Source organism: Plectropomus leopardus, chromosome 4 (genome assembly GCF_026936395.1).
Source record: "Plectropomus leopardus strain MGB_pleo_1.0 chromosome 4, ASM2693639v1, whole genome shotgun sequence".
Taxonomy (NCBI): domain Eukaryota; kingdom Metazoa; phylum Chordata; class Actinopteri; order Perciformes; family Serranidae; genus Plectropomus; species Plectropomus leopardus.
In genome coordinates this window covers 21,875,274-21,899,509 of record NC_142179.1, presented here as the reverse complement: position 1 = coordinate 21,899,509, position 24,236 = coordinate 21,875,274, and the positions used below count along the sequence as shown (strand labels likewise).

The 24,236-nt window shown below is 40.8% G+C and overlaps 2 protein-coding genes across 3 annotated transcripts; one reads left to right on the top strand and one right to left on the bottom strand.

The window, feature by feature from the left end:
• Nucleotides 1-969: 969 nt before the first annotated feature.
• On the top strand, nucleotides 970-16,602 carry cmya5 (cardiomyopathy associated 5). Its single transcript, XM_042487987.2, has 14 exons — nucleotides 970-1,268; nucleotides 2,118-2,763; nucleotides 2,960-6,163; nucleotides 9,015-9,110; nucleotides 9,456-9,674; nucleotides 9,763-9,785; nucleotides 9,950-10,074; nucleotides 10,184-10,318; nucleotides 11,213-11,359; nucleotides 11,499-11,646; nucleotides 11,886-12,019; nucleotides 12,592-12,709; nucleotides 12,785-12,961; nucleotides 13,048-16,602. Exons 1-14 carry the CDS (start codon nucleotides 1,153-1,155, stop codon nucleotides 13,298-13,300), a joined length of 5,541 nt encoding a protein of 1,846 aa, XP_042343921.2. The 5' UTR covers nucleotides 970-1,152; the 3' UTR covers nucleotides 13,301-16,602.
• Nucleotides 16,138-24,186, bottom strand: mtx3 (metaxin 3). 2 transcript variants are annotated; one of them, XM_042488573.2, is made up of 9 exons: nucleotides 23,831-24,186; nucleotides 21,451-21,520; nucleotides 20,882-20,958; nucleotides 20,670-20,762; nucleotides 20,405-20,587; nucleotides 20,224-20,300; nucleotides 19,370-19,527; nucleotides 19,027-19,115; nucleotides 16,138-18,899 (listed from the first exon to the last, which is right to left on the bottom strand). In XM_042488573.2, exons 1-9 carry the CDS (start codon nucleotides 23,942-23,944, stop codon nucleotides 18,804-18,806), a joined length of 957 nt encoding a protein of 318 aa, XP_042344507.2. In that variant the 5' UTR covers nucleotides 23,945-24,186; the 3' UTR covers nucleotides 16,138-18,803. The 2 variants fall into 2 exon arrangements, with proteins under 2 accessions (XP_042344507.2, XP_087932964.1); XM_088076838.1 differs by lacking the exon at nucleotides 19,027-19,115 and having other exon boundaries at nucleotides 23,831-24,174.
• Between the last annotated feature and the right edge of the window lie 50 nt (nucleotides 24,187-24,236).

Below are 24,236 nucleotides of genomic sequence, written 5' to 3'. Positions count from 1 at the left end.
ACCAAAAAAAAAACCAACAACCAGCTAATCAGAGCCAAGGACTCTGCTGACACAGCTGTCAATCATGTCAGTGATTCTTGTCAACTGCGCTCAAATTAATTTTACTGCATTGTCTATTTCTCACCTTAAATGTTTTAAGAAGCACATTTTAGTATAATTTAAAATAAGGTTTTCTCTAGCTGGTAGGAAATGCTGAGTTTTTAGCTTGACTTAACAACATGAGGGATGGGTCAAATATTTTCTGATTTTCTAGCTGAATTTTTAAAAAAATATATTTTAGGCGAGAAAATGCGAATGCAATAATAATACCATCCCATAGAGCTGTTCCAATCCCCCTAGTCCGCCTGATATTTTTATAACGTGTAAAACTCTGTTTCCTCAAGATAATGCAGTTTATCCGCCGTCATCAGGAGCTGTGATGTCATGTGGTACGTTATCTGTGCTGTGATTCAAAGGCCTTAAAAAAGATTTTAAAACTAAGGATGACTAATGTGTACTTGCATCTGTTAAAGTTTCCTCTGCAGCCTCATTTGGCAGCTCTTGTGTGGATTTGGTTTTTGTTGCGAGGTTTGACACCTTATCACACCTAGTTTTATCACTTCAAGACTTCAAGTGCCAGCACTGCTAGGGCCTTGATACCTTACGAGATGTATACGCATGTGTGTGCGCGTGGCCCTGTTTAGTGCTGCCACCAGCGGGGGGGGGGGGGCTGGGGGGGTACTGTTTCAGCACATGGCCTATATTTAACTCAGAGAGGGGGATTTTGATCTTAAAGTCACACTGGCTCATTGAGCTGCTAGCCACTGGCACAGACCACACTAATTATGATTTTCCCAAACAACCTTTTTATGATAAGTCTATACAACTACTTTTTGGGTTAAGTACACGCATAACAAACTCAAAGACCCAGTGACACCTATGTTCTCTGGCTGCGCCCCCTCTAGCTCCACTCCCCTCTTTTCATTCCCTACTCAGTCTATTTCTGTCCCTGGCTGAGTCAGATGGACTGCTCCCAACTTAGAATGACACTAACAGGCAGACCGACTCTTTTTCGAAATCAGAGTGTCTGAAAACTTAAAGAGGACTCTAAAATCCACAACAAAACAACAACATTGGGGACTCTAAAGGGAAAAGCAGGAGGATATCACCAATATGGAGGAGTGTGAGAGTCTTGACTCGGAGATGACAGAGCTGCAGGAGTTTCAGAGCGATGCTTCGGAGGCCGTCAGCCAGGACGATGAAGACGAGGTGGAGGAACTGCAGAACAGGTGCTGGATCTCACAGGCTTAATTGTGGTTAAATTTTGCCTTGGTGTTGAGTTGTGTCTTTTCTTCTGGCAGAAATTATGAAATATATTGAATTGAGACAGTGAGAAAACTACTTTTTTCTTTAAAGAGAGAAGTCGTGTCTTATCTGTGCTTGCAGAGCGAAACTGGACAAGGTGTATCCAAATGACACAAAGCAGCGTTCCATTCATTTTATTTCATATATTAAAAGATCATCTGTTCCTCGGCTCACATGAGGATTTTTTCAGTGTGGCACCGAAGGTGTCTCTACTCAAATATTTCATATTATTCACCATCCCATATTTTACATCTCATTTGTCATGTCTTAAAGTGGGCACTCTAGTTTTCCTTGCCATGTCATAAATAGTAGAAGATACTGATATGTTGGATGTATCTGGGAAGGCCAAGCATCTCTTCTCTAATATCACTTGAATGACGCTTTGGGACGTCACCTCGCTGTAACCCTGCAGGGGCCGAGCTGTATTGATAGCAGGAGGGACGGTTCAGAGCACACTTGACGAGTGTTTTTTCAGCTCAGATTGGCAGCCTGGCATCGGACACCTGCTCTAATGCTGGAGATCTACACTTCTCAAGTGCTCATCTTGACAGTAGATCAGCGGGTGTTTTCAGCTTAGATTTGTCCTCAAGTGCAAAACGTGAATTTGTGGTGGTGTCCACACTGAGACATCTCACTCAGCTATGTTTTGATTTGATTCATTGGTTTGTTCTCTACTTGCATTTCATGATTGGTGCCCAAAGGATCTCCTCTTGCAGACTGTTTAGTCATGCCCCGCTTTCCTTCCTCTAACTCAGTATTTCTCTCTCTTCTAGTCTGCGAGAGGTTGTCCAGGACCAGTCTGTGAAGCCCAAATTCCAGTGCCTGATGGTGGATCCGGCATTCTCTATGGTAACTGTTCAGAGCGAGGACAGTGGTATTGTTTGGGAGACGGCCTCTAGCCGTTGTTCTACCCCATGGGCCTCTGAGACCAGCTCTATCTCTGAAGGCTACAGTATGGAGGGCTCTGGAGCCGCAGGAAAGATCACCATAGTCTTTGACGAGGACAAAATAGTCCGCAGGAGGACGAGGTCTGGAGGAAGAAGCAGCAGGCTGGGGGACAGGCTGAGCCGACCTGGCAGTTCGAGATCGGCCTCAGCCCTGGGAGTGGAGAGACTGGAGATGGCAGAGGTCTCTCTGCCCAATGTCAAACAGGAGAAAACCCAAACAGAGCCGGACTTGGAAGAAATCAAGAACAAAGATCAACAGCTGTTTAGTTTGATTTCAGAGGGTTACGAGATTCTCAACATCAGAGTCCCTTCCAAACTTCCCACTGTAGATGAGGAAGAGAGCACAGAGCTGCAGGACAATTTGTCTTATTTGGACCAGACTCCAAAGATCAAGTCCCGAAACCACCATGACTGGATGCTGCAACAGGATCATGTCAAACCAGAAGAGGGGGAAACACTGGATCAAGAAGAGGTACATCACGATTTATGTGATTCATCTGATTGATCTGAATGGTTTTAATAATGAAGTACTTCATTCCCAACTTTTTCTTGCATTGCACTATTTTGGGTTTCATTTGCCTTTTCGCATGATTTTCTCTACTAAAATGCAGCTGCGAAAACTTAATTGTCCTCTGTAAATTCACATGTTGATTGTGCTTTTTCCTCAGCCCTCAAAACAAGACTCTTCTCAGCCCCCAGCGGACACAGAGCTCACTCAGACACCCAATCAGAAAGAAAGCACCGGTGACATAGACTACTTTGAGAAGTTTACCCTGGTTGATGTGGCGGCTCCTGGGGAACAATCTCCTGAGCTGCAGGAGGAGGCAAAACAGCCTGAAGCAAAGCCCCAAGTAGAGGAGCAAAAGCTGGCTAAGGAGACAGCCACAGACAGCCCATCTGCATCAGAGGAATCCTTTGTCTTTGTTACAGATGTAGAGATTGTCGGGGAACACCTGGATGAGGTCTTTTACGGAGAAGGACCTCCTGCTGATGCACTACAGCGGAAAGAAGACGACGAGGGTAGGATGAGAATGAGACGAGAAAGCCAGAGATCCGTAAAGGAGAATGGTTCAGTGTTGTTTGGAAGTGAAGAGACCATCCTCACGCCCATCTATATCTCCTCTGGACCTCCTAAGATCATCGACCCCATCTTGCTGGAGGAGCCCACCGCCATGTCTTTCATGTACTCAGACCTTTATGAGGACGCTGTGGGCGAGAGAAGGAAGAGCATTGGGGAGCAATCGGAGACTGAGAGCATGGCATCTGAGAAGGCTTACAAGAGACGTTTGTCAGATTCAGAGGAGGCAGACGGGTACCTGGAGAAGTTTATTTTGAAGGACGAAACTCCCTCAGTGGAGGTTCAACCAGCTGAGGATGAGAGGGAGAGGAGGATGATTTGGTCGCAAAGTAAGTTTGAAATGACAGGATGTCTTACAAGGGCAGTCCAAGAAGAAGACAAGGACAAGACAGAGGAACCGAAGACACAGGAGGTCAGTGTTGGGCATGGCAGTGAGGATTTACAATCAGCAAAATTTGAAAAGAAAAGAGAAGCTACAAAGACAGAAAAGGAGAAGGAGAAACAGCAACCCTCAGTGGTGACTGAAGCCTCGAAAGAATCAATTCAGGAGTCTAAACCAAAAGAGGATCAGATGGAGGGTCAGGAGGTGAAACATGAGGTAAAGACGGAGCCTCCTGAGAGCAGTGCTGATGAACCACTTCCTATGACTTATCAGATGGACAGTAAATTGGAAAAAACAGAGAAGAGTGAGGAGCATCAGAGGGGAGTGCCAGAAGAAACAGCTAGCATTATTGAATCTGATCAGCCATGTGAGGCACAAACAGCGGTAGAAAAAACAGCTTGGGTGGTTGCAAATGCTGCAGAGGAGAAAGCTGTGATCACACCTGTAAGCCGTGAGGAGCCTCACATCACCACTGAGATAAGTTTGTCTAAGGAGGAAGCTATTGACACTAAGGTGGCGGCTGCTGATGAGAGACTAGAAATTGAGGCCACAGCTGAAGTGAAAGAACCTGAGACTGAACGACAAGAATTGCTCCCCTCTGCTGAAATTGAGACATCTGCTGAAACATCTATGCATGAGGCAAAGGAAGCAGCAGACGTTGTTCCTGAGGATGTGTCGCCTGTTGAGGTCATCACTGATTGCGATGCTGCAGTGCACGCAGTGGTGGAGGTGACTGAAAAAGCAGTGGATGAAAAAGAGATCCAAACTCAAGTTCAGATTGATCTTCAGGAGGTGACAGGTGCTGAGATGACAGATGTTGAAATAGCTTTAGGAGGGGAGGAACATGAAGCTCTGACAGAGGCAGTTGAGAGCCAGTCGCCTGATCTTGTTACTGATCTGGAGTCAGAGGTTAAAGCAGAGATTTTAGGGGAAGCAGCCAAACCTGTGATGCCAGAAAAGGTGGAGACAGATTCAGATAAGAAAAAACATGAAATTCTTGGATCTGAGCAGCGTCAAAAAGAGGAGTCAGTAACTGACAGTGAGCTGATAGCTGAAGACAAAACACCACCAGAGGACACTGGGACTGTTGCTAAGGAGATGGTGGATGTAGGTGACGAGTTAATCCTCCTTGTCCCTAAAGGACAAGCTGTAGAGATGGACATAGAGATCAGTCAGTCCACAGAGGAGACTACAAGTGATACAGTAGCTCTCTCTGAATCTGACACTACCTGTGAACCTCTCACAGCACCAGAGGCCACCACAACATGCCCTGAGACTCTTCAGACACCATGCGAGGAAACAATGACAGAGCTTCAACTAGCAGTTAAACCAGAAGTTGTTCTAAAGGAAGAAGCACTACCCAGAAATGAATTAGACCAAAGGTGCTTTCCACCAGCACCTGTGGAGGAGGCCGAAACACTACCCAGAAATGACTTAATTGATAGTTACTCTCCGCCAGCACCTGTGGAAGAAACATTACCCAAAAATGACTTAGACGATAGGTGCTCTCTGCCAGCACCCGTGGAAGAAACACTACCCAAAAATAACCTAGATGATAGTTATTCTCCTGCAGTATCTGTGGAAGAAACACTACCTAGAGGTGACTTAGACGATAGGTGCTCTCCACCAGCACATGTGGAGCAGGCCGACACAGAGGTGCAGAAGATGGAGTTGGACTTTGAAGAATACGAGGGTGTCTTTTCTTCTCTGAGGAGCTTTACTCCGATGGAGGATTTGTCTGGGCTACACAGACAGGATACCAAACCAGAGGCAGCAGATGTAGAGCAAACAGTAGAGATGCACAAGGTAGAAGAGGCACCTGAGACAATCATTGCTAAAGAGGATGTTAGGCCAGAGGTTGATCAGCTCAAAGACGATGCAGAAGAAAATATAGAGATGCAAAAGGTAGAACAAGCTCCAGAGACGATCATTGTTAAAGAGGACTCTGGTTTAGAGATTGATCTGCACAGGGAGGATGTAATACAAAAAATGGAGCAAGACGAAGCAGTTGAGGAAGCTCCAGAGGTGACTGTGGAGGAGCTTGAATATGAGGTCATATCTAAACAGGATGCAAAAGAGATGCCGAAACCTGAAACACAAAGAGATGCAGAGGAAGCAAAACCTGTGGCTGGTCAGGAGAGAGACGAGAGGATGGAGATGGAGATGGAGGTGGAGATGAAGGAGAAGGAGGAGGAAGTCTTTGATCTGTCACCAGATGAGGAGCTCATTGAGGCCGACTATGACATCATCGATGCAGAGGAGGAGAGTCAGGCCCGACTGGCTGCTGAGCTGCAGGGGATGGACTGGTTCTGTCTCACCTGTGAATGTCTGCTGTCAGAGGACGACTGTGTGTCTGGAGAGCATCAGAGCCACGATGTCACTGCTGTGGACAAAGCCTATGAGGAAATCAAGGTAATTAATGGTGTGCATGGGGATGTGTTTTTCATACATATATATATATTTTTTAAGAGTTTATATTTTCAGAGCTTTTTAACCTCAATGTTATGTTTGGGTCTCTGGAGATCGCTGCCCCTCCTGAATAGCTCATAAAATATACTTAGAATTGCTTTTCACCTTGATGCCGAATCACTAGGCTTGGTCGATATCTGTTTTTCATACCTACAAGTGGCTTAATGAGACAAGACATCATCAAGACATCATCACACCGACTTTACAGCTTCGTCGTGGGAGGGATGTTAATTCATCTGACCATGATGTAGTTTATTTATAGCCTAATTTTAACTTTTGCATTTAGACTTAAAAATCATGAAAGTGGTGCTCATTTGTTAAGATTATCTTGCTAAACAAAAGATGTAGGTGCCACAGACATTTGTTTGCCACAGATCTTATTTTCTGCAATAATCCAAAATCCAATGGAAAAATAGCATTGGTTTTTTTGACAAGGGAAACCGTAACTCTAACCTCTGGGTTGGCCTACAAAAATCCCTGCCGCATTTTATAAATCTTCTCCTCATGAAGGTCAGAACCTTCAGTTTTTGTTAAATCTGTGTGTGATTTTGGATGCTGCAGTTTGTGGTGCTGTTGAATTGTATTATGTTTTACTTACAGTTTACGATATCTTGTCTACACTATTTACATCAATGATTGCAGACTAAATTATAGTAACACCTCTGCGTTCTACATCCTCCAAAATGATCATTAAAAATATATGTTAGTGTAAGACACACAGTACATATACAGGATAAACAGGAAGACTCATTAAAAGTTGTAAATGACTACTATAGTAAAGAATTAATTTATCATATTTAATTATTTCCCATAAATAAACATTTATTTTGAAATAAATAGCTCAGCTAGATTTAATAACTTAATTAATAACGAGTAGACTGTTAGTGAACGTGCACAGCAATAGTAAAATTATATATGAATATTACATGTTGGACATGTATTGAAGGGTGTAGCAAAATGTTAAAAATAGATGTAAACTCCCAGAAGTTTGATCATTTTAGCAGTCTGCCACTGAAACAAAGCAGCAGCAGTTCTCATGTCTGATGGCACACGCTGTAATCAAATGTCAGCTCATCTTCCCATCGTACACTTTACCAGCATTATTACAACACACGGTTATGATCACACACACTTAACTGGCATTAGTTTGGGTCATCAAATAATAAAATGGTCCTAAATTAGTCGGCTATAACTTTACCCTTCGTGCTGCCAGGTTGCATGTCAGGCTGCCGGCAGGTTGCGGCCAAGCGCATTGAATTGTTGTGATGTAATGCTCTGTTTTGATCGGTGGAAAGGTCCAGTGTGACATCATCAAGTGGAGACTGTTATATGATCTGTTCGTTCACACACTGTTCTCCCAGGGTGTCTCTATGGGTCAGGACAGGGTCAACCACCTGCTTTTTAAAATCTGTATCGATGTTCTAGCACTTTATAGCAAGTAAAAAATGTCTGTCTTTGACATGCTGTTTTCCAAACCCATCTGTGCAGGATTTTGCTTTCGAAACTCATTCACGAGGAGAGGCGATGTTCAGTTTTTAGTTGTTTTTCTGTAATCTGTAACACATTAGACAAAGTGGGCAAAGTGACATGCGGTTTGACAAACAATCAGAAACATATCTGGCATCTAAATCACAGGAAAGCTGGAACAAACTGAGAATGATCAAATGTCATTTCCAGATATTTGTGCATGTCTGATGTTGTGTTTATGTGTAACGCTGACAGCTGGACTGTAAATAAGACAAAGATCAAAGCTGTAATGCCAGTCTGACTTCAGCACCGAGAAGTGCAGTCCATTCAAAGACTCTGCAGAGGGAGGAATCGATCCAAGTTTGCAAAACAGTATCCTGTCCAATTCCCGCAGCTAGAATGTGCAGTGCACTCCCACACAGCCTGAGACATAGATGTGTGCAAGTATGCTCGCACATTCTTCCTTACTTACATGCACACACACACACACACACGCACACACACGCACACACACACACACACACACACACACACGCATACACACACGCATACACACACGCATACACACCTGTCTTCTGACTCTTAAGTGGAGGGGCAGCCAGCCTTAAATGTTAGCTGACAGTTTCTGAGTGGTGACAGGGGATTTCCACTGTTCCTCCTCCTAGAAGTTAACCTTAAAGCTGCAGAATGCGACATTTGATCTAATTACCCTCTTCTCCAGGAAAATAACAACAAAAATAAGGATTCATCACCTGTTAACTGCAGCACCACAGATTCATCAGATTGCTCTCATAGAATTTATAGTATATAGTATTTCCACTGTTGGAAAATGTTTTGATAAATGTGAAAACTAATTTTAGTGCATTTTAATGTCATTTCAACAAACTTGTAATAAACATCTTTTTCCTCAAATGGTATGGTCAATACAGGCCATAAAAAATCTTTGAACGTGATGCCAATATATGCGACCTACGCTAACATGAATGTTGACCATTTTAGTTTGTTTTGGTGGCACAAAAGTTACAGTCTTTGTAGAATAAAATTTCCGGTTTTATGATCCCAGCAAAAAACACTATCTGAGGAAACAAAGGGGAGATTTTGCACTAAAAAATTTGTAGCTTTCCACTTGATTTGACTAATTCACACTGCTGAAGCCTCACATAAGCTTTAGCTATAACTTGCAATGCATTTTTTGAGGAGCAGGAATTATCACAACTATTTCAATATACTGTACAAAAATGTGAACCTATCTGTAAATCCCAGGTGATGTCGCAGGCTCTGGGGTATGGACATGATATTTGACCTACAAGTGTGTTTTTATTTTTAGGAGAAGCTGGGTGACTGGATCTCAGAGCTTCAGGGGCGGTCAGAGAACATCGAGGATCTGGTGTCTGAGCTTGAACTGGCCTACAACTCCGTAGAGGTGAAAAGAAAAACTGACTTAACATTTGAAGGGCAACTTCACTCAGTCCAAAAATATTACACAAAATGAACAACTTTCTCCCAAGTGCTAAAACTGAAATTTGTGATGTTTAGGTTAACATTTGCTCACAAATATTGATTAAAATTAAACAGGTCCCGGAAATAAATAATATTGGAATTCTTTGTTTAGAGGGGTATTTTAATACTAAATGGGACAATACCTCTTTTGAATATTTTCCATTAAATCAGTATAACAAGGTCATTAACTGACATGATACACAACGTTTAATTTGTGGATATTTGTACAAATAACGTCTCTGTTTTCCGTCCCTCTCCTGTCGACCAGGACCAGTGTGTGGAGAGCGAGGCGGCGATGCAGGTGCAGAACGAGGAGATGATGGCTCTGGTGATGGAGCAGTACAACAACATGTCTGTCAGCATGGAGGAGGAGAAGAAGGCCAAGCTGGAGCAGCTTTATGACCAGATTGTCTCCTTCCAGGAGAGCATCGACTCTGCCAAGGCCACTCTGGAGACAACAGCCAGAGAGGCCGACACTGACGCACGGGTTAGTCCAGTCGTACCATATTTGGCCGATGATCTGGGTTTTATATGACATATCTGATAAATCCATCTTCAATCTGTTTTCCCACCAGTCACCTGAGGACATTCAAGCAAGGTAATGTGCTTTAAATGTATTGGGTGCTCTAACCAGTTTATACTAAAGTTTTGGTACATAGTGATAACCTTCATAGAATATATAGAAATATTAGAATATTTAGTATTTGACACTGACCTGTGCTCGTACTCTGCTGCTAACTGCTGTGTGTGTTTTTTGGTCAGGCTCAAGGCAGCTCTGGACTCAGCCATGTCACTTGAGCTGGGTCCCAAAGGACTGCTGGTGTTCGAGGACTACGCCAAGGGCAACACTTCCAGCTCTCACCTCGCACAGCGCAAGGGAATCCCTGGTAGGTGGGATTTAAACGTAGTTTTGCAGACACACTTGATGTCTATAAGAAGCATTTTGAATATATGTGACAGTAATGAGTCTTGCATGTCTGCTGGTCTCTACCTCAGTGCCTCAGAAGCCCACGCTGCAGCTTCAGGAGGCGGGCTCTGCCACCAGCACCAGTGTCACGGCTTACTGGAAGGTCAACACTGGGGATATCATAGACTGCTTCCAGGTCTACTGCATGGAGGATCCACAAGGAGGTGAATACTTTCTGGATGGCGTTTTTTTTTAACAATACCTGCTGGAACTTTTAGTTTGATATACAGATGAGTAGTGGATCTTTTCAGAGTTTAATGTCCCTCAACCACAGAGTGTAGGTGGGCGGAGCAGCATCTCTTCTTCTTAGTTAAGTTTAAGTTAAGTTTATTTTATTTGATATGGACATCACAAGTACATTGAGACTGTCCCAGTGGACAGACCAGATGTCAATGCTTAGGTGTGTATAGCACACGTGCTAATTTTCAACACCAGTCCATAGGCGGCTTTTCTAAAAACACAGAGCATTTGATTAAAAATATGGGGTAAAACAAACAGATGTTATGATCGCAGCAGTAATAGTTAGTAATGTTCCTGGTGTGGTAAAGATCAGACAGAGGGTTGGGCTCTTGGTTAAAATTAAGGATTAGGGACAAGATTTGGAAAAGTTCCCGCAAGTATTTTTCTAGGGTGAACACGTCCAGAACGTGTGGATAAGGGAAGCCTCACCTCCTTTACATTTGTCTCAACAGAGATTCACATTTGGGTACATATGAGACAGCTTGGCTTCGGATTTATGAGCTCCGTCCGTAACCTTAGACAGTAACCAGGCTGGTGTTTAAACTGAGAAATGGTGGCTGTAGCTCAAAGTGCTCCTATTTTATTTTATTTTGGGTATATTCATGTACTTTTCTGATAGTAATTAAACTTAATGGACAATTTGAATCAAAAATGTAATTGATTGTTATTTTTTGTTCATTTATGAAAGGTCCCTTTTCACAAATACATATTTTAAAGTGTTTTTACTAAATATCCATTTTGTTGATATAAAAATCTAACGGTGACTTTTTAAGTGACTAAGTACCTTCATACAAACAAAGTGTGTGTATTATCCACAGCTGTGTCAGAGGAGTACCGTGTGACAGTGAAGGAGAGTTACTGTGTCCTGGAGGAGCTGGAGCCAGACAAGACCTACAAGGTTTGGGTGATGGCTGTCAACTACACAGGCTGCTCTCTGCCCAGCGAGAGGCTCTGCTTCAGAACCGGTCAGTCCACTCACTGGAGCTAAACTTGCATTAATACGACAGTTGTTGGTTTTTTACTGCCTTTAGAGTTCCATAAAGACCATCAAAGCCAAAAGTGAATTTCACAACAATTTTAACATCTTGTTCTCTTTTCTGGCAGCTCCGTCAGTGCCTGCGATTGACACAGAGCGCTGTACTGTCCTGTGGGATTCAGCCACACTGCGGTGGAGTTCAGTGAATCAGAGTGCAGAGCTCAGTTACACACTGGAGTACTGCCGCCAGTATGAACTGGAGGGAGAAGGGCTCAAGTGGGTGTTTGTTTTACTAGATAAGTGCACATATAACCGGGTTGGAATGACTAAAAAGTGCAGTAATTTAACTATATAAAGAAAATATGACAATTTTAATTAACCTAAACTAATAATAAACTGCACATGTCTTTGGCATAAAAATCTGAAGACTTTAAACTTCCTACCAAAATTCTACCAAAAATATTAAATACACCAAGGTTTATTCTTTAATTTATGTGTGTGTGACATGCTCGCAGGTCCATCTCAGGTATCAAAGGCTGTGAACAGAGGGTCCTCCTGCAGCCCAGTGAGAATTATCTGTTTTACATCAAAGCTGTGAATGAGTCCGGAGCCAGCGAGCAGAGCGAAGCCGCTCTCATCTCCACCAAAGGTAACAAAACACACACTTTAAACTGTGTTTGTAGTTATGTTTAAGGTGACACGAATACAGAACAGAAGTCATGTAGTTTTTGTTTTTTATATTGTTTTCTCTTTTTTTCATTTACACAAACAATAAGAAACAAACCAAGTACATAACTGCGGAAATAAATGATTCATTTATCATAGTGTGTACTTAACCTGTATAGATGGGGCCAAGGTTTTGAAATACACTTACATAGTGCTGCTCAGTACTATTTGCAAATACGCCATGCTTTAACACATTCTCAAACCTGATCCCAATGCATTCCAGAAATGCATTAAGTATTTGTTCCATAATAAGAAGATTAAATAATCCGAATAACCAAGTTTCTATCTTTTAATAGCCAAAAAGTCTAGGGCCACTAGTTTTTTGTCTCTCCCCTTTTTTTTTGCCTTAGTTGTGCAGCCCAAATTCCAACAAACAAAGAGCAGGACAAGGAGAAGATTTTTATTCATTATGACTAAAATCCAATAAAACATTTCTCTCCAAAAGTAACTAATGTGCAACTGCATAACCATGTTATTTTCTTTTGCTGTCTTCAGGGACGAGGTTCCACCTGCAAAAAGCTTCAGCTCACCCCGCCCTGGAGCTGTCAGTGGACCGGACCACTCTGCATTACTCTCAGGATGCACATGAAAACACACTTTCTTCAGACAAACAGTGAGTTTCAGTCAGCTCAGAAACACTCCTTTACCTTTTAAAGAACATGTGTAAATCAGACCTTGTGTTCTCCAGGTGTCCGTCCATCCTGGGTGACTTGTTGCCGGCTCATGGACATTACTACTGGGAGACCGTTGTGTCAAGAAGCACAGCTTACAGGCTTGGAGTGGCGTGCAGCACAGCCAATAGAAACAGGCCACTGGGAGAAAACAGCCTGTCATGGTGTTTACAGTGTGTCCCGTCACCATCGGGGTAAGAAAAAAGCATTTCCTTTTATCCACTTTGCTCTTTGTCACTATTTTTCTCTAAACCTTTCCTCGCTCTCTTCTGCTGTCCAGCTGCAGGTATCAGCTGCTCCACAATGATGTTCAGTCCAGTGTGTTTGTGGTTGAGATGCCCGAGCGTGTGGGTACTCTCCTGGATTACCAGCTCGGTCGTCTCTCTTTCTATAATGCCCAGAGTGGTCAGTTGTTAGGCTCTTTCTGCCAGCGCTTCACTCAGCCGTGCCACCCGGCTCTGGCGCTGGAGATGCCGGGCAGCCTGGAGCTCAGCATGGTGCTGGAGGTGCCTGAGTTCACCAAGGACAGCTAGCTCTGCTGTCAGCCTCACACCCTGAGGAGTTTACAGTTCATGTTGGACATATATTGATTTGAATAATCTTACCGTATGAGGATTGTAATAATGACCATTACTGCATTACTGAAAAAGCTGCAGATATGTCAGGACATAAAATACATTTATATCCACAGTAAAGGAAACATACTGGATCCCAGTCTTCCAGAGAGGCGTCATTGATAGGTTTGTGTGTTTTAGCAGAGGTGGGATCAAGTCATTGTTTTGCAAATCACAAGTCTCAAGTCTTTGCACTCAAGTTCCAAGTCAAGTTGCAAGTCCTAAACTTTGAGTTTCGAGTCCTAAACAAGTCAAAATTCTCTCTTTACCAAATTTTATGCCGCTTTAACAACAGAGTCATAATATATTACATTTAGAAAAAGAAGCTTTTTTGTATTTGTATTTCTTTGTTAAAACAAGTTTCTTACCAGTGCAACTGAACGTAGTTGCTCTTTCATATAGCACTATTAACCACAACAGAATGAATTTTGTTTGTTTCTGTCCCTTCTTATTGTATTTAATTCGTATCATATTGGAAAAATGTCCATAACTTTCTCTTCCCAAACTGGCTTGGGGGAAAGGTTTCAGCTATTTTCAAGTCAAAAGGCTCAAGTCAAAATGAAGTCACCAGTCATTGTTATTAGAGTCTAAGTCAAATTTTCTGACTGAGGCTCAAATCTGACTCCAGTCAGAGTTGTGATATGAGTCCAAACCTCTGGTTTATAGTGAGACTGAACCTTATCAATACAGTGAAAGTTTTGTTGTTTTTGTTTGTTTTTTTTTTTACAGGAATTTAATTAAAATTTATTTCTTTGTTGACAAAAATTAAATGTCTTGTAAATGTCAAAAAACAGAGGCAGTCTTGAATGATGACAGTGTGAAATACAACTGAATTGAAATTTAATGACTTGAAATGTTTTCACAGGTGAGTGTCTGGTGTTTGTCTTGTCAAGTGAAACGTTGTGGATCATTTCGTAAACTTGACCATAACATATGCTGATGTGATTGTTTTGTATTGTTCTGTAAATTATTGACTCATGTTCAGCTTTCTTTATTGAAACCTTCACTGATAGGTTTTGTGAGGAAAGTACTGCACATTGAAGCCAAACACACTCGGTATCATCACAGACAGAAACAGTACTGAAAGCCCTTTGTTAAAACACGTTTATAGCTCCAAATAACATACTGTGGCACTTTTGAACTATGTTTCATATTGTGAATTTGTGTAAATAACCTTTATAAGCAGATGTGATCAGTTCTATATTTTGTTATGTTCAACTTGTGGCAAGTGGAAATTAATTGTTGTCCTTTCTTTTTCTTGTAAACTGATTTTCATGTCTGAGCTGAATGAACATGTTTATTTTTCTATTTGCACAACTGGACTCTTTAATTTGAGCTCACTATTTTCACTATATCACGTTCACCACTAGAAGGCCTCAGCACACCATTAGCTGTCACTAAAAACCTACAGTTTCTGTAAAAACTATCATGCGCTCGGACTTCCAGATTGCTTTTGATGACTAACAGCTACTGTAGTTTTGGGAGCCATACGCCTCGCTGACACAGAGCCGCATGGCTCTCCAGAGGACATGTCATTTCACAATTATTACTGAGTGTTTTTCCAGGCACACATACTCTTCCCCTTAATTCTGACACCTTTTTTCATTTCTGGGAAAACAGAGAGGAGGGAAGTGAGAGGAGGATGAAGGGCAAACACATGAAGATACCAGGGAACAGCTGCTGGCTTCCAGGTGATCTGTTGGATTGATCAGCTCTTTGAAAAGTGACACCGTTATTTTACTGGAATTGAAAAAACTGAGTAGGGAAGTTGGAACATTTTAAGTGTAGTTGAACTCAGAACGGATTGTTTTGGGGATAAGTTAGGACCCAGTCTCACTGCTGCAGACTGTTTTGTACCTCATCTCAACACCAGAAATCTTTGATACTATTAGATATAATTATCCTTCAAGAAACTCAGAAAAATGAAGAGAATGACTATAGTGTCGTGAAATTGAGTTGCACAAAATTGAAAACAGGCCCAGATGTGTTATTTCTTTCCCCTCACCACACCTATTAGAAAGCCAACCAAAAGAAGCCCCGGACGGAGCCTCTGCCCAACGTGGACCAATGACTTCAACAATATCTGATGTCAAGTATGCATCATCTCCTTTCAGCTTAATTACTCATTTTTTCCATGTCTAAAGCCAAAACCAAACAAAGAGCTTTCTATCCTCCCAACATCTAAACAACCAATCAGACAATTAGGATGGTGGACAAATCTTCTGTAATTATTACTGGAAAAACATGTCATCCCAATAGCACGGCTTGCTGCGTCAGCTTACAGGAAGCATCTATAGGAGGCAAACAGCTCTCATGTAATTTAAATCAGGTACAGTTGACTGTTTATGGACACATTTAGTGAAATTATACTGGACAAAAATTTAAACACAACAATTTTATTTGTGCCCCCCATTTTTCATGTTTAATTTCAAGATCTAAGACTTTTTATGCACTCAAAAAATAGTTTTCTCTCAAGTCTGTTAAACTGTTAGAGAGCACCTTTACCAAAAAAAATCCATCCATCTGTTACAGGTCAGGTGAATGGATTATCTTGGGAAAAGGATTAGAGGTCACAAACATGGATTTGAACAAATTTATGACTAAAGTTTGAGAGAAATAAGTCTTTTGTGTGCATTAAAAGTCTTAAATCTGTAACTTAAACCTTTGAAAAAAGGGGGAAAAAACAAAAGTGTTGTGTTTAAATTCTTGCGCAGCGTAAATTAAGATTTTCCTTTTAAAAAAAGACAAGGATCGTGTTTGAAGTATCATATTTGTATTTCAATAATTTGACGACAGTTGTTTACAACCATCCACAGAGAATGAACAGTAACAGAAACAACAAAGGTCATTTATGGCAATGTATCAAAATGATGAAGGACACTGTTAACATGTTGACAGTTGTACAAAGACACCAGCAGTCATGAAGGCACACTGCACCCATATGATCCTCACAAGCCTGTTTGCTGTCCAACATTTTGTAATTGGCAGCACACAAACACAAACAAATGCTTTTGTTTCAGGATGTGGTGCTTTAAAGGGAATGTAACCATAAAGTGATTCTTTTGGGAAGTTGCAACAAGTATTCAGTATTCATACTTTTAGACCAAGAGAGAGAGAAGTCATGAAAGAAATCACATGGAGGAGACTCAGTCCATCAGTGTATGAGCTGTGAGGATATTTGGGAACATGACGGTTAAAAAACAACACACAGTAAAAATAAAGTTTAAAAAAAAGGCATCTAATGAGACATTCCCAGATGGGACAGACACTTCAACAAGGTGACTGACAAATAGGCACAGCAACTTACAAACACAGCAGAATAATAAAAACAAAATAAATGTTGTACAAGATTGATTGTGGAAAACCATGGCAACAGCTGCAGGTGGATTGTTAATGACACAATATATATTAAAAACTATAACTGAAAGACACACTGGTTTCTGATAGTCCTTTGGAAAAACAAAAACACAAAATTAGTCTCACATATTTTGCATGGAAATGTTACTACAGTGTGTAAGGCCCTTCCATTACCTCTGTGTATCAGACAAAGATTGTGAGGAAGCTGATCAGCCCTATTTGAGGAAACCATGAGTAACTTGCATTGTTTCAAATCACATAAATATTTACATCTATACAAGCAGAGAAGGTGAGAGCAAAGGAAAATAAGTAATTGGATATTCCTATAGTCTTAACCGTATACATACTATACATTACACCAATTCAAATTAGAATTGACAGAATTTTTTTTTACAATTAATATAAAGGAGGGACATGTGCTCAAAGGGTGAGAAAGGATTGGAGATCCGTCTTAAAATAACAGATTCCTAAAGTGGAGTAACACAGTTAAACAAATGTAGGTGCTCTAGTGCAACACAGTTCAAGTGACTGATGCATCTGTGTCTGTAAAGTGGAAATAGACAAGTTTTTTGCTTGCTGATTTCACACTGTTTTGGTGATATAATAATGATTAGACTGGTTGCCTAGTCTCGCTTTCACTATTTAATTGTGTATATCGCTGGCTCTGATTTCGCTGTAGAAGGTTCAATTTACAGCACAAAGGAAGTGCATTAACCACTGTGCAACCAAAGCAGGAAGAGGATAGCACTTTTGTTTTACACAGTAGCTCTCAGGAGCTACTCACAGTTACCAGAGAGTATCAGTGTAATGCAATGCAGTTACAGTCTCTGTAGTAGAAATGGCAAATGGTGGTCAGTGGAACAACTAAAACAAAGGCCTTTACACACCAAGTCTGTATTTTTGTGTGAGTTTTTTAAAATCCATTGTTTGATAGTATTTTATACCCATAGAAACCTTGCAGACTGAGTCTGATGCATTTTAATTTTCCATTTGTTGTGGGAATAGAGGTTCCTCCCTGGTTGGTGCCATGCTTCTATGTGTCTTGCATTTTGCGCATTGGCTACTTAAAGGGGCCTGAGCTGTCTGCCCCCTTGTGTCTCCACACTGTCCCTCTCTCTGTCTGTCTCCGTGCAGACTTCATTCTTTGTTTCATCTTCATCCACCTGAGTGTTGATATCTGTTTCCTGTTGAATGTAGGCTGTAGTAACCGGCTGTAGCCTCCCCTGTTCCTTCCTCTTGTTGTGTATGTATGTATCCCGCAGGTTATGCCACCTTTTATTCACTGCTTGAATGATAATTTTGAATGAAAAATACAGACTTGGTGTCCAAAGGCCTTAACAGAGGAACACAAAAGGCAGTAGGTCCTGTGTTGTGTGTAGTTGTGAGGGTCTGAGGCAAACAGAAAGCGATCCGGTTGTCTTTGAGACAAAAGCACCAACAGTAATTTGAGCTGGAAATGCTAGGGGGAGTTGAGCTGAAATGTTGTCTGTTTTCACTTTAACTAATTTCAATATCCTCATGACACAAGCAAGGTCATTTCCATGTGTTAGCTATGGTGCATTAACTGTAATGTGATGGAAAACAGAAAAAACACAAACGTAAATTACATATATTATTTTTTTACAGAAAAAAATGGGAGAAGAGGTTAAGTGGTCCACTCAGAGGCAAAAAAAAAGTGCCACTTCTTTTCACCGCTGGAGTTTTCATTTCCTTCGGCTTTCCTCTGAACTTTTTCTTTCTCATCAAACGTCACTTCATAGCATTCCATCTTTAACCACATACATGCGCTCAACCTCATTAAATACCCTCATACATGCACTTTTCCTTCTCTTTCAGACCAACATCTTTGATATCTATCATCATTATGTTTCTGTAAAATAGTCTCTTTAATAATTATATAGTCATTCCGTTAATTATTGGGTTATTTTCCGTTCAAGCTATAGTTCAGCTGGATGACTTTTTTTTTAAATTAGAGGATGTCGAGTCAGATTCAGAACTGCACCTTTCATCGACAGGCTGTTCCTCCTCCATTCATAAGGCTGGATCAGGGTTGACGGGTCAGGGGTCAGGCGGGAGTCGAGTTCTTCTCACTGGCCAGACTGGGTTTGGGGTCTGGTCTGTGGGGTTTGTGCTGAGGGCTGCTGCGAAGGTTGTCATCCATCTGCAGTACAGGATGTCCAGTTTAGTTAGAGCACACATGCACGAGCAGCAAATATTATGACAATAATTCACTAGACTAAATGCAACCATGAACCCATGCAAAGAGAATAAAAGGAAAGCAGAAGCACCTTCTCTATCAAGTTGGATTCTTTGTTTACAAGCTGAGTTAGTTTCTGCAGGTTGGCGTCCATTGTTTCCTGAACAGGAGGAGGAGGACCTGGAGACAAATGACGTAAGGGGGACACCCACAGAAGAGGAGGGAGACAGCAGAGAGCCAGTGGAGGAGGAACAGTGTTAGATCAATGAGCACCCGAAAATAGACAGAAGGGAAGCGTGCAGAGAAACAAAGATTTGAGAAGAAGGAAAATGCTGATGGTGTTAGTTGTTTTGTGAGCTGCATCTTTGTGTGCACATTTCATTAAGCTGAAGCCTCGAGAGTGCGAGTATTTCCAGTGTGTGTAGCGTTCTTACAGGAATGGTCCGAGCTGAAGTAGACTGCGAGGATGGTGTCACAGAAGCTCGTGAGGTTATCCAGCTGTCTGAGGTGGCTCTGCAGAGGGCTGCTGGGGAGCCCGGCTTTATATATTGGAGCCAAAAAACCAAACACAAAGGCGTCCAGACTGGTCGGCCTAGTCACACACAGAGACAAGAGATATAGATATAAGACTTTAAAAGTAGTATTATTCATATCATCAGTGTGTTATAAACCCTGAATTGTGATTAAAGGTCCAGTATGTTGGCCATTTTGTTTCTACTGTAGCTCACAAAGGACAAACCAAATAAAAAAAGTTTCTGCAACCTCACCGCTAGATGCCACTAAATCCTTTAATATTTTTGTCTGAATGAAAACTGGAAAGCATTTTTTAATTTCCAAGAATGAAATTCCCTCTGATGTGATTAACATCAACACAACAAGTCATTTTCACTACTTGAAGAGAAATCCCAATCTAAAGATCAAAATGAAGACTATCGCTCAATATGACAATTTTTGGTTATCATGATATTTTTTTCCTACACTATAATAAACAATAATACCACTAGACCACTAGACATATGTGGCGGTGTATAATGATAAGCTGGGACTTTATAAAAAGGTAGAAACAAAATTCCAGACTGTAGGCAGCACGCATCAGAGAGAAAACACCAAAGGTTGGCTTGTTTCTCTCACAGGCTCTCCTTTTTTTTAGACAGTAGCCCACAATTCCTATTTACTATCTACTATTTCCATTACAATTTTTTTTCTCCCAAATTTTAATCTTCTCTGTTTTGTAATAGCTTTGCACATGCGTGTAAGCATATGGTCCTTCATGACATTAAAGACTCACATGTTGCCAAAGAAGTAGTTAGCAGTTCCCAGTCTGTAGGAGAGGAGATTCAGGCACTCTTTCGCATCACTGTAGATCTGAGGCAGACGGTGACAAACATACAGTTTAAGTAAAAGTGAACTTTGCAGACACAGGGGTTAACACAGCATCTGACTGATGAATTAGACACTTTAATATTTACCTTTCCCTCCACCTCAGTGATTCTGTGCAGCGGCGCCTCTCCTTTGGTCAGAAGGATGCGGGAGAGGGCGACGCTGGCATGGCGATTAGGGACAAGAAAGTTAAGAGGGAATGGCGAGCGTGAAGCAAACCATGGCCGTGTCAGATTGGCATAGTTTTCTGCATCCACCCAGAAAGTGTGCAACTGTTGAACATAAAAGCATAATTATAAAAATGAACAGTGCTAACAGATTAATGGAAGGAAAAAGCAGAAGAGACGGTATTACCAGAGCTGGTCGCAGTTTTTCTTCAAGCAGAGCGATGTATGCCATGGTGTCTGCTCCTTGTCTTGCTGTCAGTTCATAGTCTGCATTAAACCTCTAAAAGCAGATTAAAAAAAATCACAAATATTACAGTAAATCTACTAAATCTACAAAATGGGTTTGAGGACATTATAACCAGGTAATGGACAGCAAGCAGCCTTGGTGTTACTTCTTACCTGTTTCCTCAGGAAGTTGAGAATCTGTGTCGGTTCTTGAACTGCAGAGTCTCCACACAGCAGCTCTGGGACTGTTGCTGCAGGTCGAACGACAGGAAAAAGATATTACAGCCAAGACAAAGCTAGTATATGGTGGTGAATTTGCATTAATGTGTAAAAAAGGTCTTGTCATGTACAATGCATTGTGCACCTACATGAATTCACTCTATTTTGGAACCAAATCGGATGCATAAAAACATAAAACCTTAATTTTGTGTCTTTGAAACTTTTCTGGCACATTTTTGGATCCAAAAAAACTTTCATGATTGGGCCGAATAAAGTATTGAAATTGTCATGATATTTTGAGTATGCATCCTGTTGTAGTGTGTTATTTTCAAGAGTATAAAGAAAGTGGATACGGATATATTTTCCAAATGTGTGCAATTATATGCACTGTGTATATTTCACAAATATTCCTACATCGGTCATGGAATTCACCATTGACCACGTGTGTGTATATAAAACAATCCCCATGTGCTGTCTGGACCACAATGTTATGTAATTCTGGTTTATTGGAAGCTGCAGCCCACCTGTTAGAGTTTTCCATGTCCAGTCTATAGGAGAAACTGTAACTTTTGCACCAGAAAACTTGGCGTATGCCTGAAAGAAAACCCAAACTTGAGTCAGAAAAGATAGTAAAAAGAGACATTTATGATTTCAAAGTCTGTCATAGATGTTGGTTTGTACCTTTGATCCAAATGCAAAGTATTTTCAGCTGAATGTCTCAAAAACTGTATAAAGTTCAAATGCAGGACTCACTGTTCCTACTGCTTAAAGTAGATAAAAGACTTTTTAAGACTTTTTTTTAATGCCTCTTAGAATTAAGTTCAAGACCAATTTTCTAATAACCAAAACTGAAGAAGGACAATTTCATTTTGCTTAAAGGTTTATAGTAACATGAGAACAAACATTATTTTTTTTAAATCCTGTGAAAAAGTTAGATTACCTACTTCAAATGTTGAACAAATAACCCTTTTTAGAGTGGAACACATAAAGGACAATGAACATATTATATTATCATAAAATTATCTATTTGTTTCACCAGCAGAAGTGGGAAATATCTGGCATTTCTGGCGTGTTTTCTGAGTGAGTTTGTGTTTGTGTTTGTCAATCTGCATGTGAGATTCCACCAGTTGGATTCCCATCATGAAGAGTTTAATTTTTTTTTTTAATCAAATTATTTAACAAAAAAAACTATCTAATATTTCACACTACATCACAGAAAATGATGATTCATAAAATCCTTATTCCCATGTCTGAGCATTTTTTAAGCTTTTAATAGATTAATTTAAGTCAATTTAATACTAATCAAGGCCTGTTTTTTAGATTAATGAATCCAATGCCCTTTGAGACTTTTTGAAGACTTGCTTTGTCTAATAAATGTTGTCCTTTTTTTTGACACCTCTTTTCCTCACTTATCTCATGTCCTGTACCTCACTTCCTGCTCCCGCCCCCTTCCTCAGCACTGATTGGCTCCTTTCACTCTTTGCTCAGTGCTGATTGACCTGATTGAGTTCACCTGTTCACTCCCTGCTCACACCTTCACTCAGTCGGTCTTGATCGTCACGTGGAGTGGCAGTGCTGGTAAGCTGAGTTTCTTTATCTTTCCTCTTTAGTTTATCCTGTGCATCATTTAACTGAGAACATGTATCCTTATGAAGACAGACACTGTTTAATTTGACTAAACTTTTGTATTTGTTTCTGTCAGAGTCACAATCCACACATGTTTGCTTCCCCTTCATGTTGCAATTTCTTGTGTTGTGGAAAATAAACCTTTTGTTTGGAAAAGTAAAGTTTCAAGGCTGATTCATTCTGACTGATGCCTGTGATAGTGAACCTCCTCTGAACCTCGTCAACACTTTGTATGGTATCAATCATGTAATGCTGCTGAATGCTTGCTTCAAGATGCATCAATTTGGGCTGCAACTAAAAAATATTCTCTCTCAAATATTTTTTTCAAATTAGCCTGTGTTTTTTAGGGTACAAAATGGTAAAATCTTTTTAAAAAATTCTGAAGTGACGTCTTTCATTTTGTCTGACGCCCGAACTTTTTTTTTTTTCTCAATATAAATGATTTAAAGAGATTACTTGGCTTGAAAAATAACTGGAACAGGCTGTCTATAAATGTATCTCTAAAATCAGTGTTGCCTTAACTGCTTTCTGAAACAATTATTTATTCGATTCAATTTCCTTCCAATTTTTTAAAAATAAAAATACATGTTTAATGTCAAGTGTGTAAAAACACCAGGTGTTATGATGGAAATAAGTCTAGGACTATATCCCTGACAAACCGAAAGGATCTTTACAAATATTAGCCAATTAATAATTCAACACAAAATAAATCAAAACGCATCAAAATAAATGCTTTAAAAAGATGACAAACGTGTAGTCTGGTTAAGAAAACTGGTCAAAGTGTCACCTTGTGGCACGGGTTGTAACTGCATGGACTCATTGACAGACAACAACATGAAATGCATGCAGGAACAAAATCAAAGTAACTTTTCTGTCGAGGTTATTACCACCTCGGCCACCGTCGATAGCTAATTATCGCGAGAGAAGTTAATTATGCGCATATTAAATAAACTCTGAGCCTAAACAAGCTGACCTTGAAGGACCACACTTTCTGTTTAAGCCACACTTCTGATTTAATACACGAAGGACAGAGCATGCGGTCAGCTCGGGTATGTTGCAGCTGTGGACACAAAACACTCAGCTGCGAGTTTTATTGTCTTTTCTGCACGAGCGAGCAGCTAGCTTCACGAGCCAACTGCAGCTGTTGAGTTAGCACAGGAAGCTAACCACAGAGGGACACAGACAAGACACGAAGAAACCCGGAGTGGACACATTTCGTCTCAGCAGAAGGGCTGGATACATTGACCGTATTTTTCTACAAGCAGGCGATAACGTTACCAGAACTATGAGGGACTCGGTGTGGACAGAAGGCAAACCCCAGTCTCCTCCCCAGCATCTCAGCTCCATGGCAGCCGCCATGTTTTGGTGTCTGGAAGGAGGCGGGGTCATCATGAAGTACCTGTCAAATCAGCGCGTGCAGAGGTGAAGACATCCAAAGATAAAGATGACTCACTGTATTGTCATGACAAAATAATAATGTGACATAGTGATATGAATATGTTTTAAATAGGACTTTTTTTTTTTTTTTTGGAGAATTCAACCATATGTCACTCAACTATAAGGGACTGTTCTTTATTATGGGAGGAGTGTGGCTGGAGCATGATTTTTAAAAAAAAAATTTTTTTTTTTGGGACCCTCCGTTCAGCTACAGGTATTTTTCCTTGAGTCTGCCCGAGTTTCTGAG

What these genes read in the sequence shown, in the direction of transcription:
- cmya5 (XM_042487987.2), top strand. Translation starts at nt 1,153, where the DNA reads ATGGAGGAGTGTGAGAGTCTTGACTCGGAGATGACAGAGCTGCAGGAG. An exon ending in CGCTCTCATCTCCACCAAAG is followed by an intron (nt 12,020 to 12,591) that starts GTAACAAAACAC and finishes TGCTGTCTTCAG; the next exon opens with GGACGAGGTTCCACCTGCAA. An exon ending in TGTGTCCCGTCACCATCGGG is followed by an intron (nt 12,962 to 13,047) that starts GTAAGAAAAAAG and finishes TCTGCTGTCCAG; the next exon opens with CTGCAGGTATCAGCTGCTCC.
- mtx3 (XM_042488573.2), bottom strand. Translation starts at nt 23,944, where the DNA reads ATGATGACCCCGCCTCCTTCCAGACACCAAAACATGGCGGCTGCCATG. An exon ending in CCGAGTCCCTCATAGTTCTG is followed by an intron (nt 21,521 to 23,830) that starts GTAACGTTATCG and finishes GTTTTCTTTCAG; the next exon opens with GCATACGCCAAGTTTTCTGG. An exon ending in AATCCAACTTGATAGAGAAG is followed by an intron (nt 18,900 to 19,026) that starts GTGCTTCTGCTT and finishes CCTGTACTGCAG; the next exon opens with ATGGATGACAACCTTCGCAG.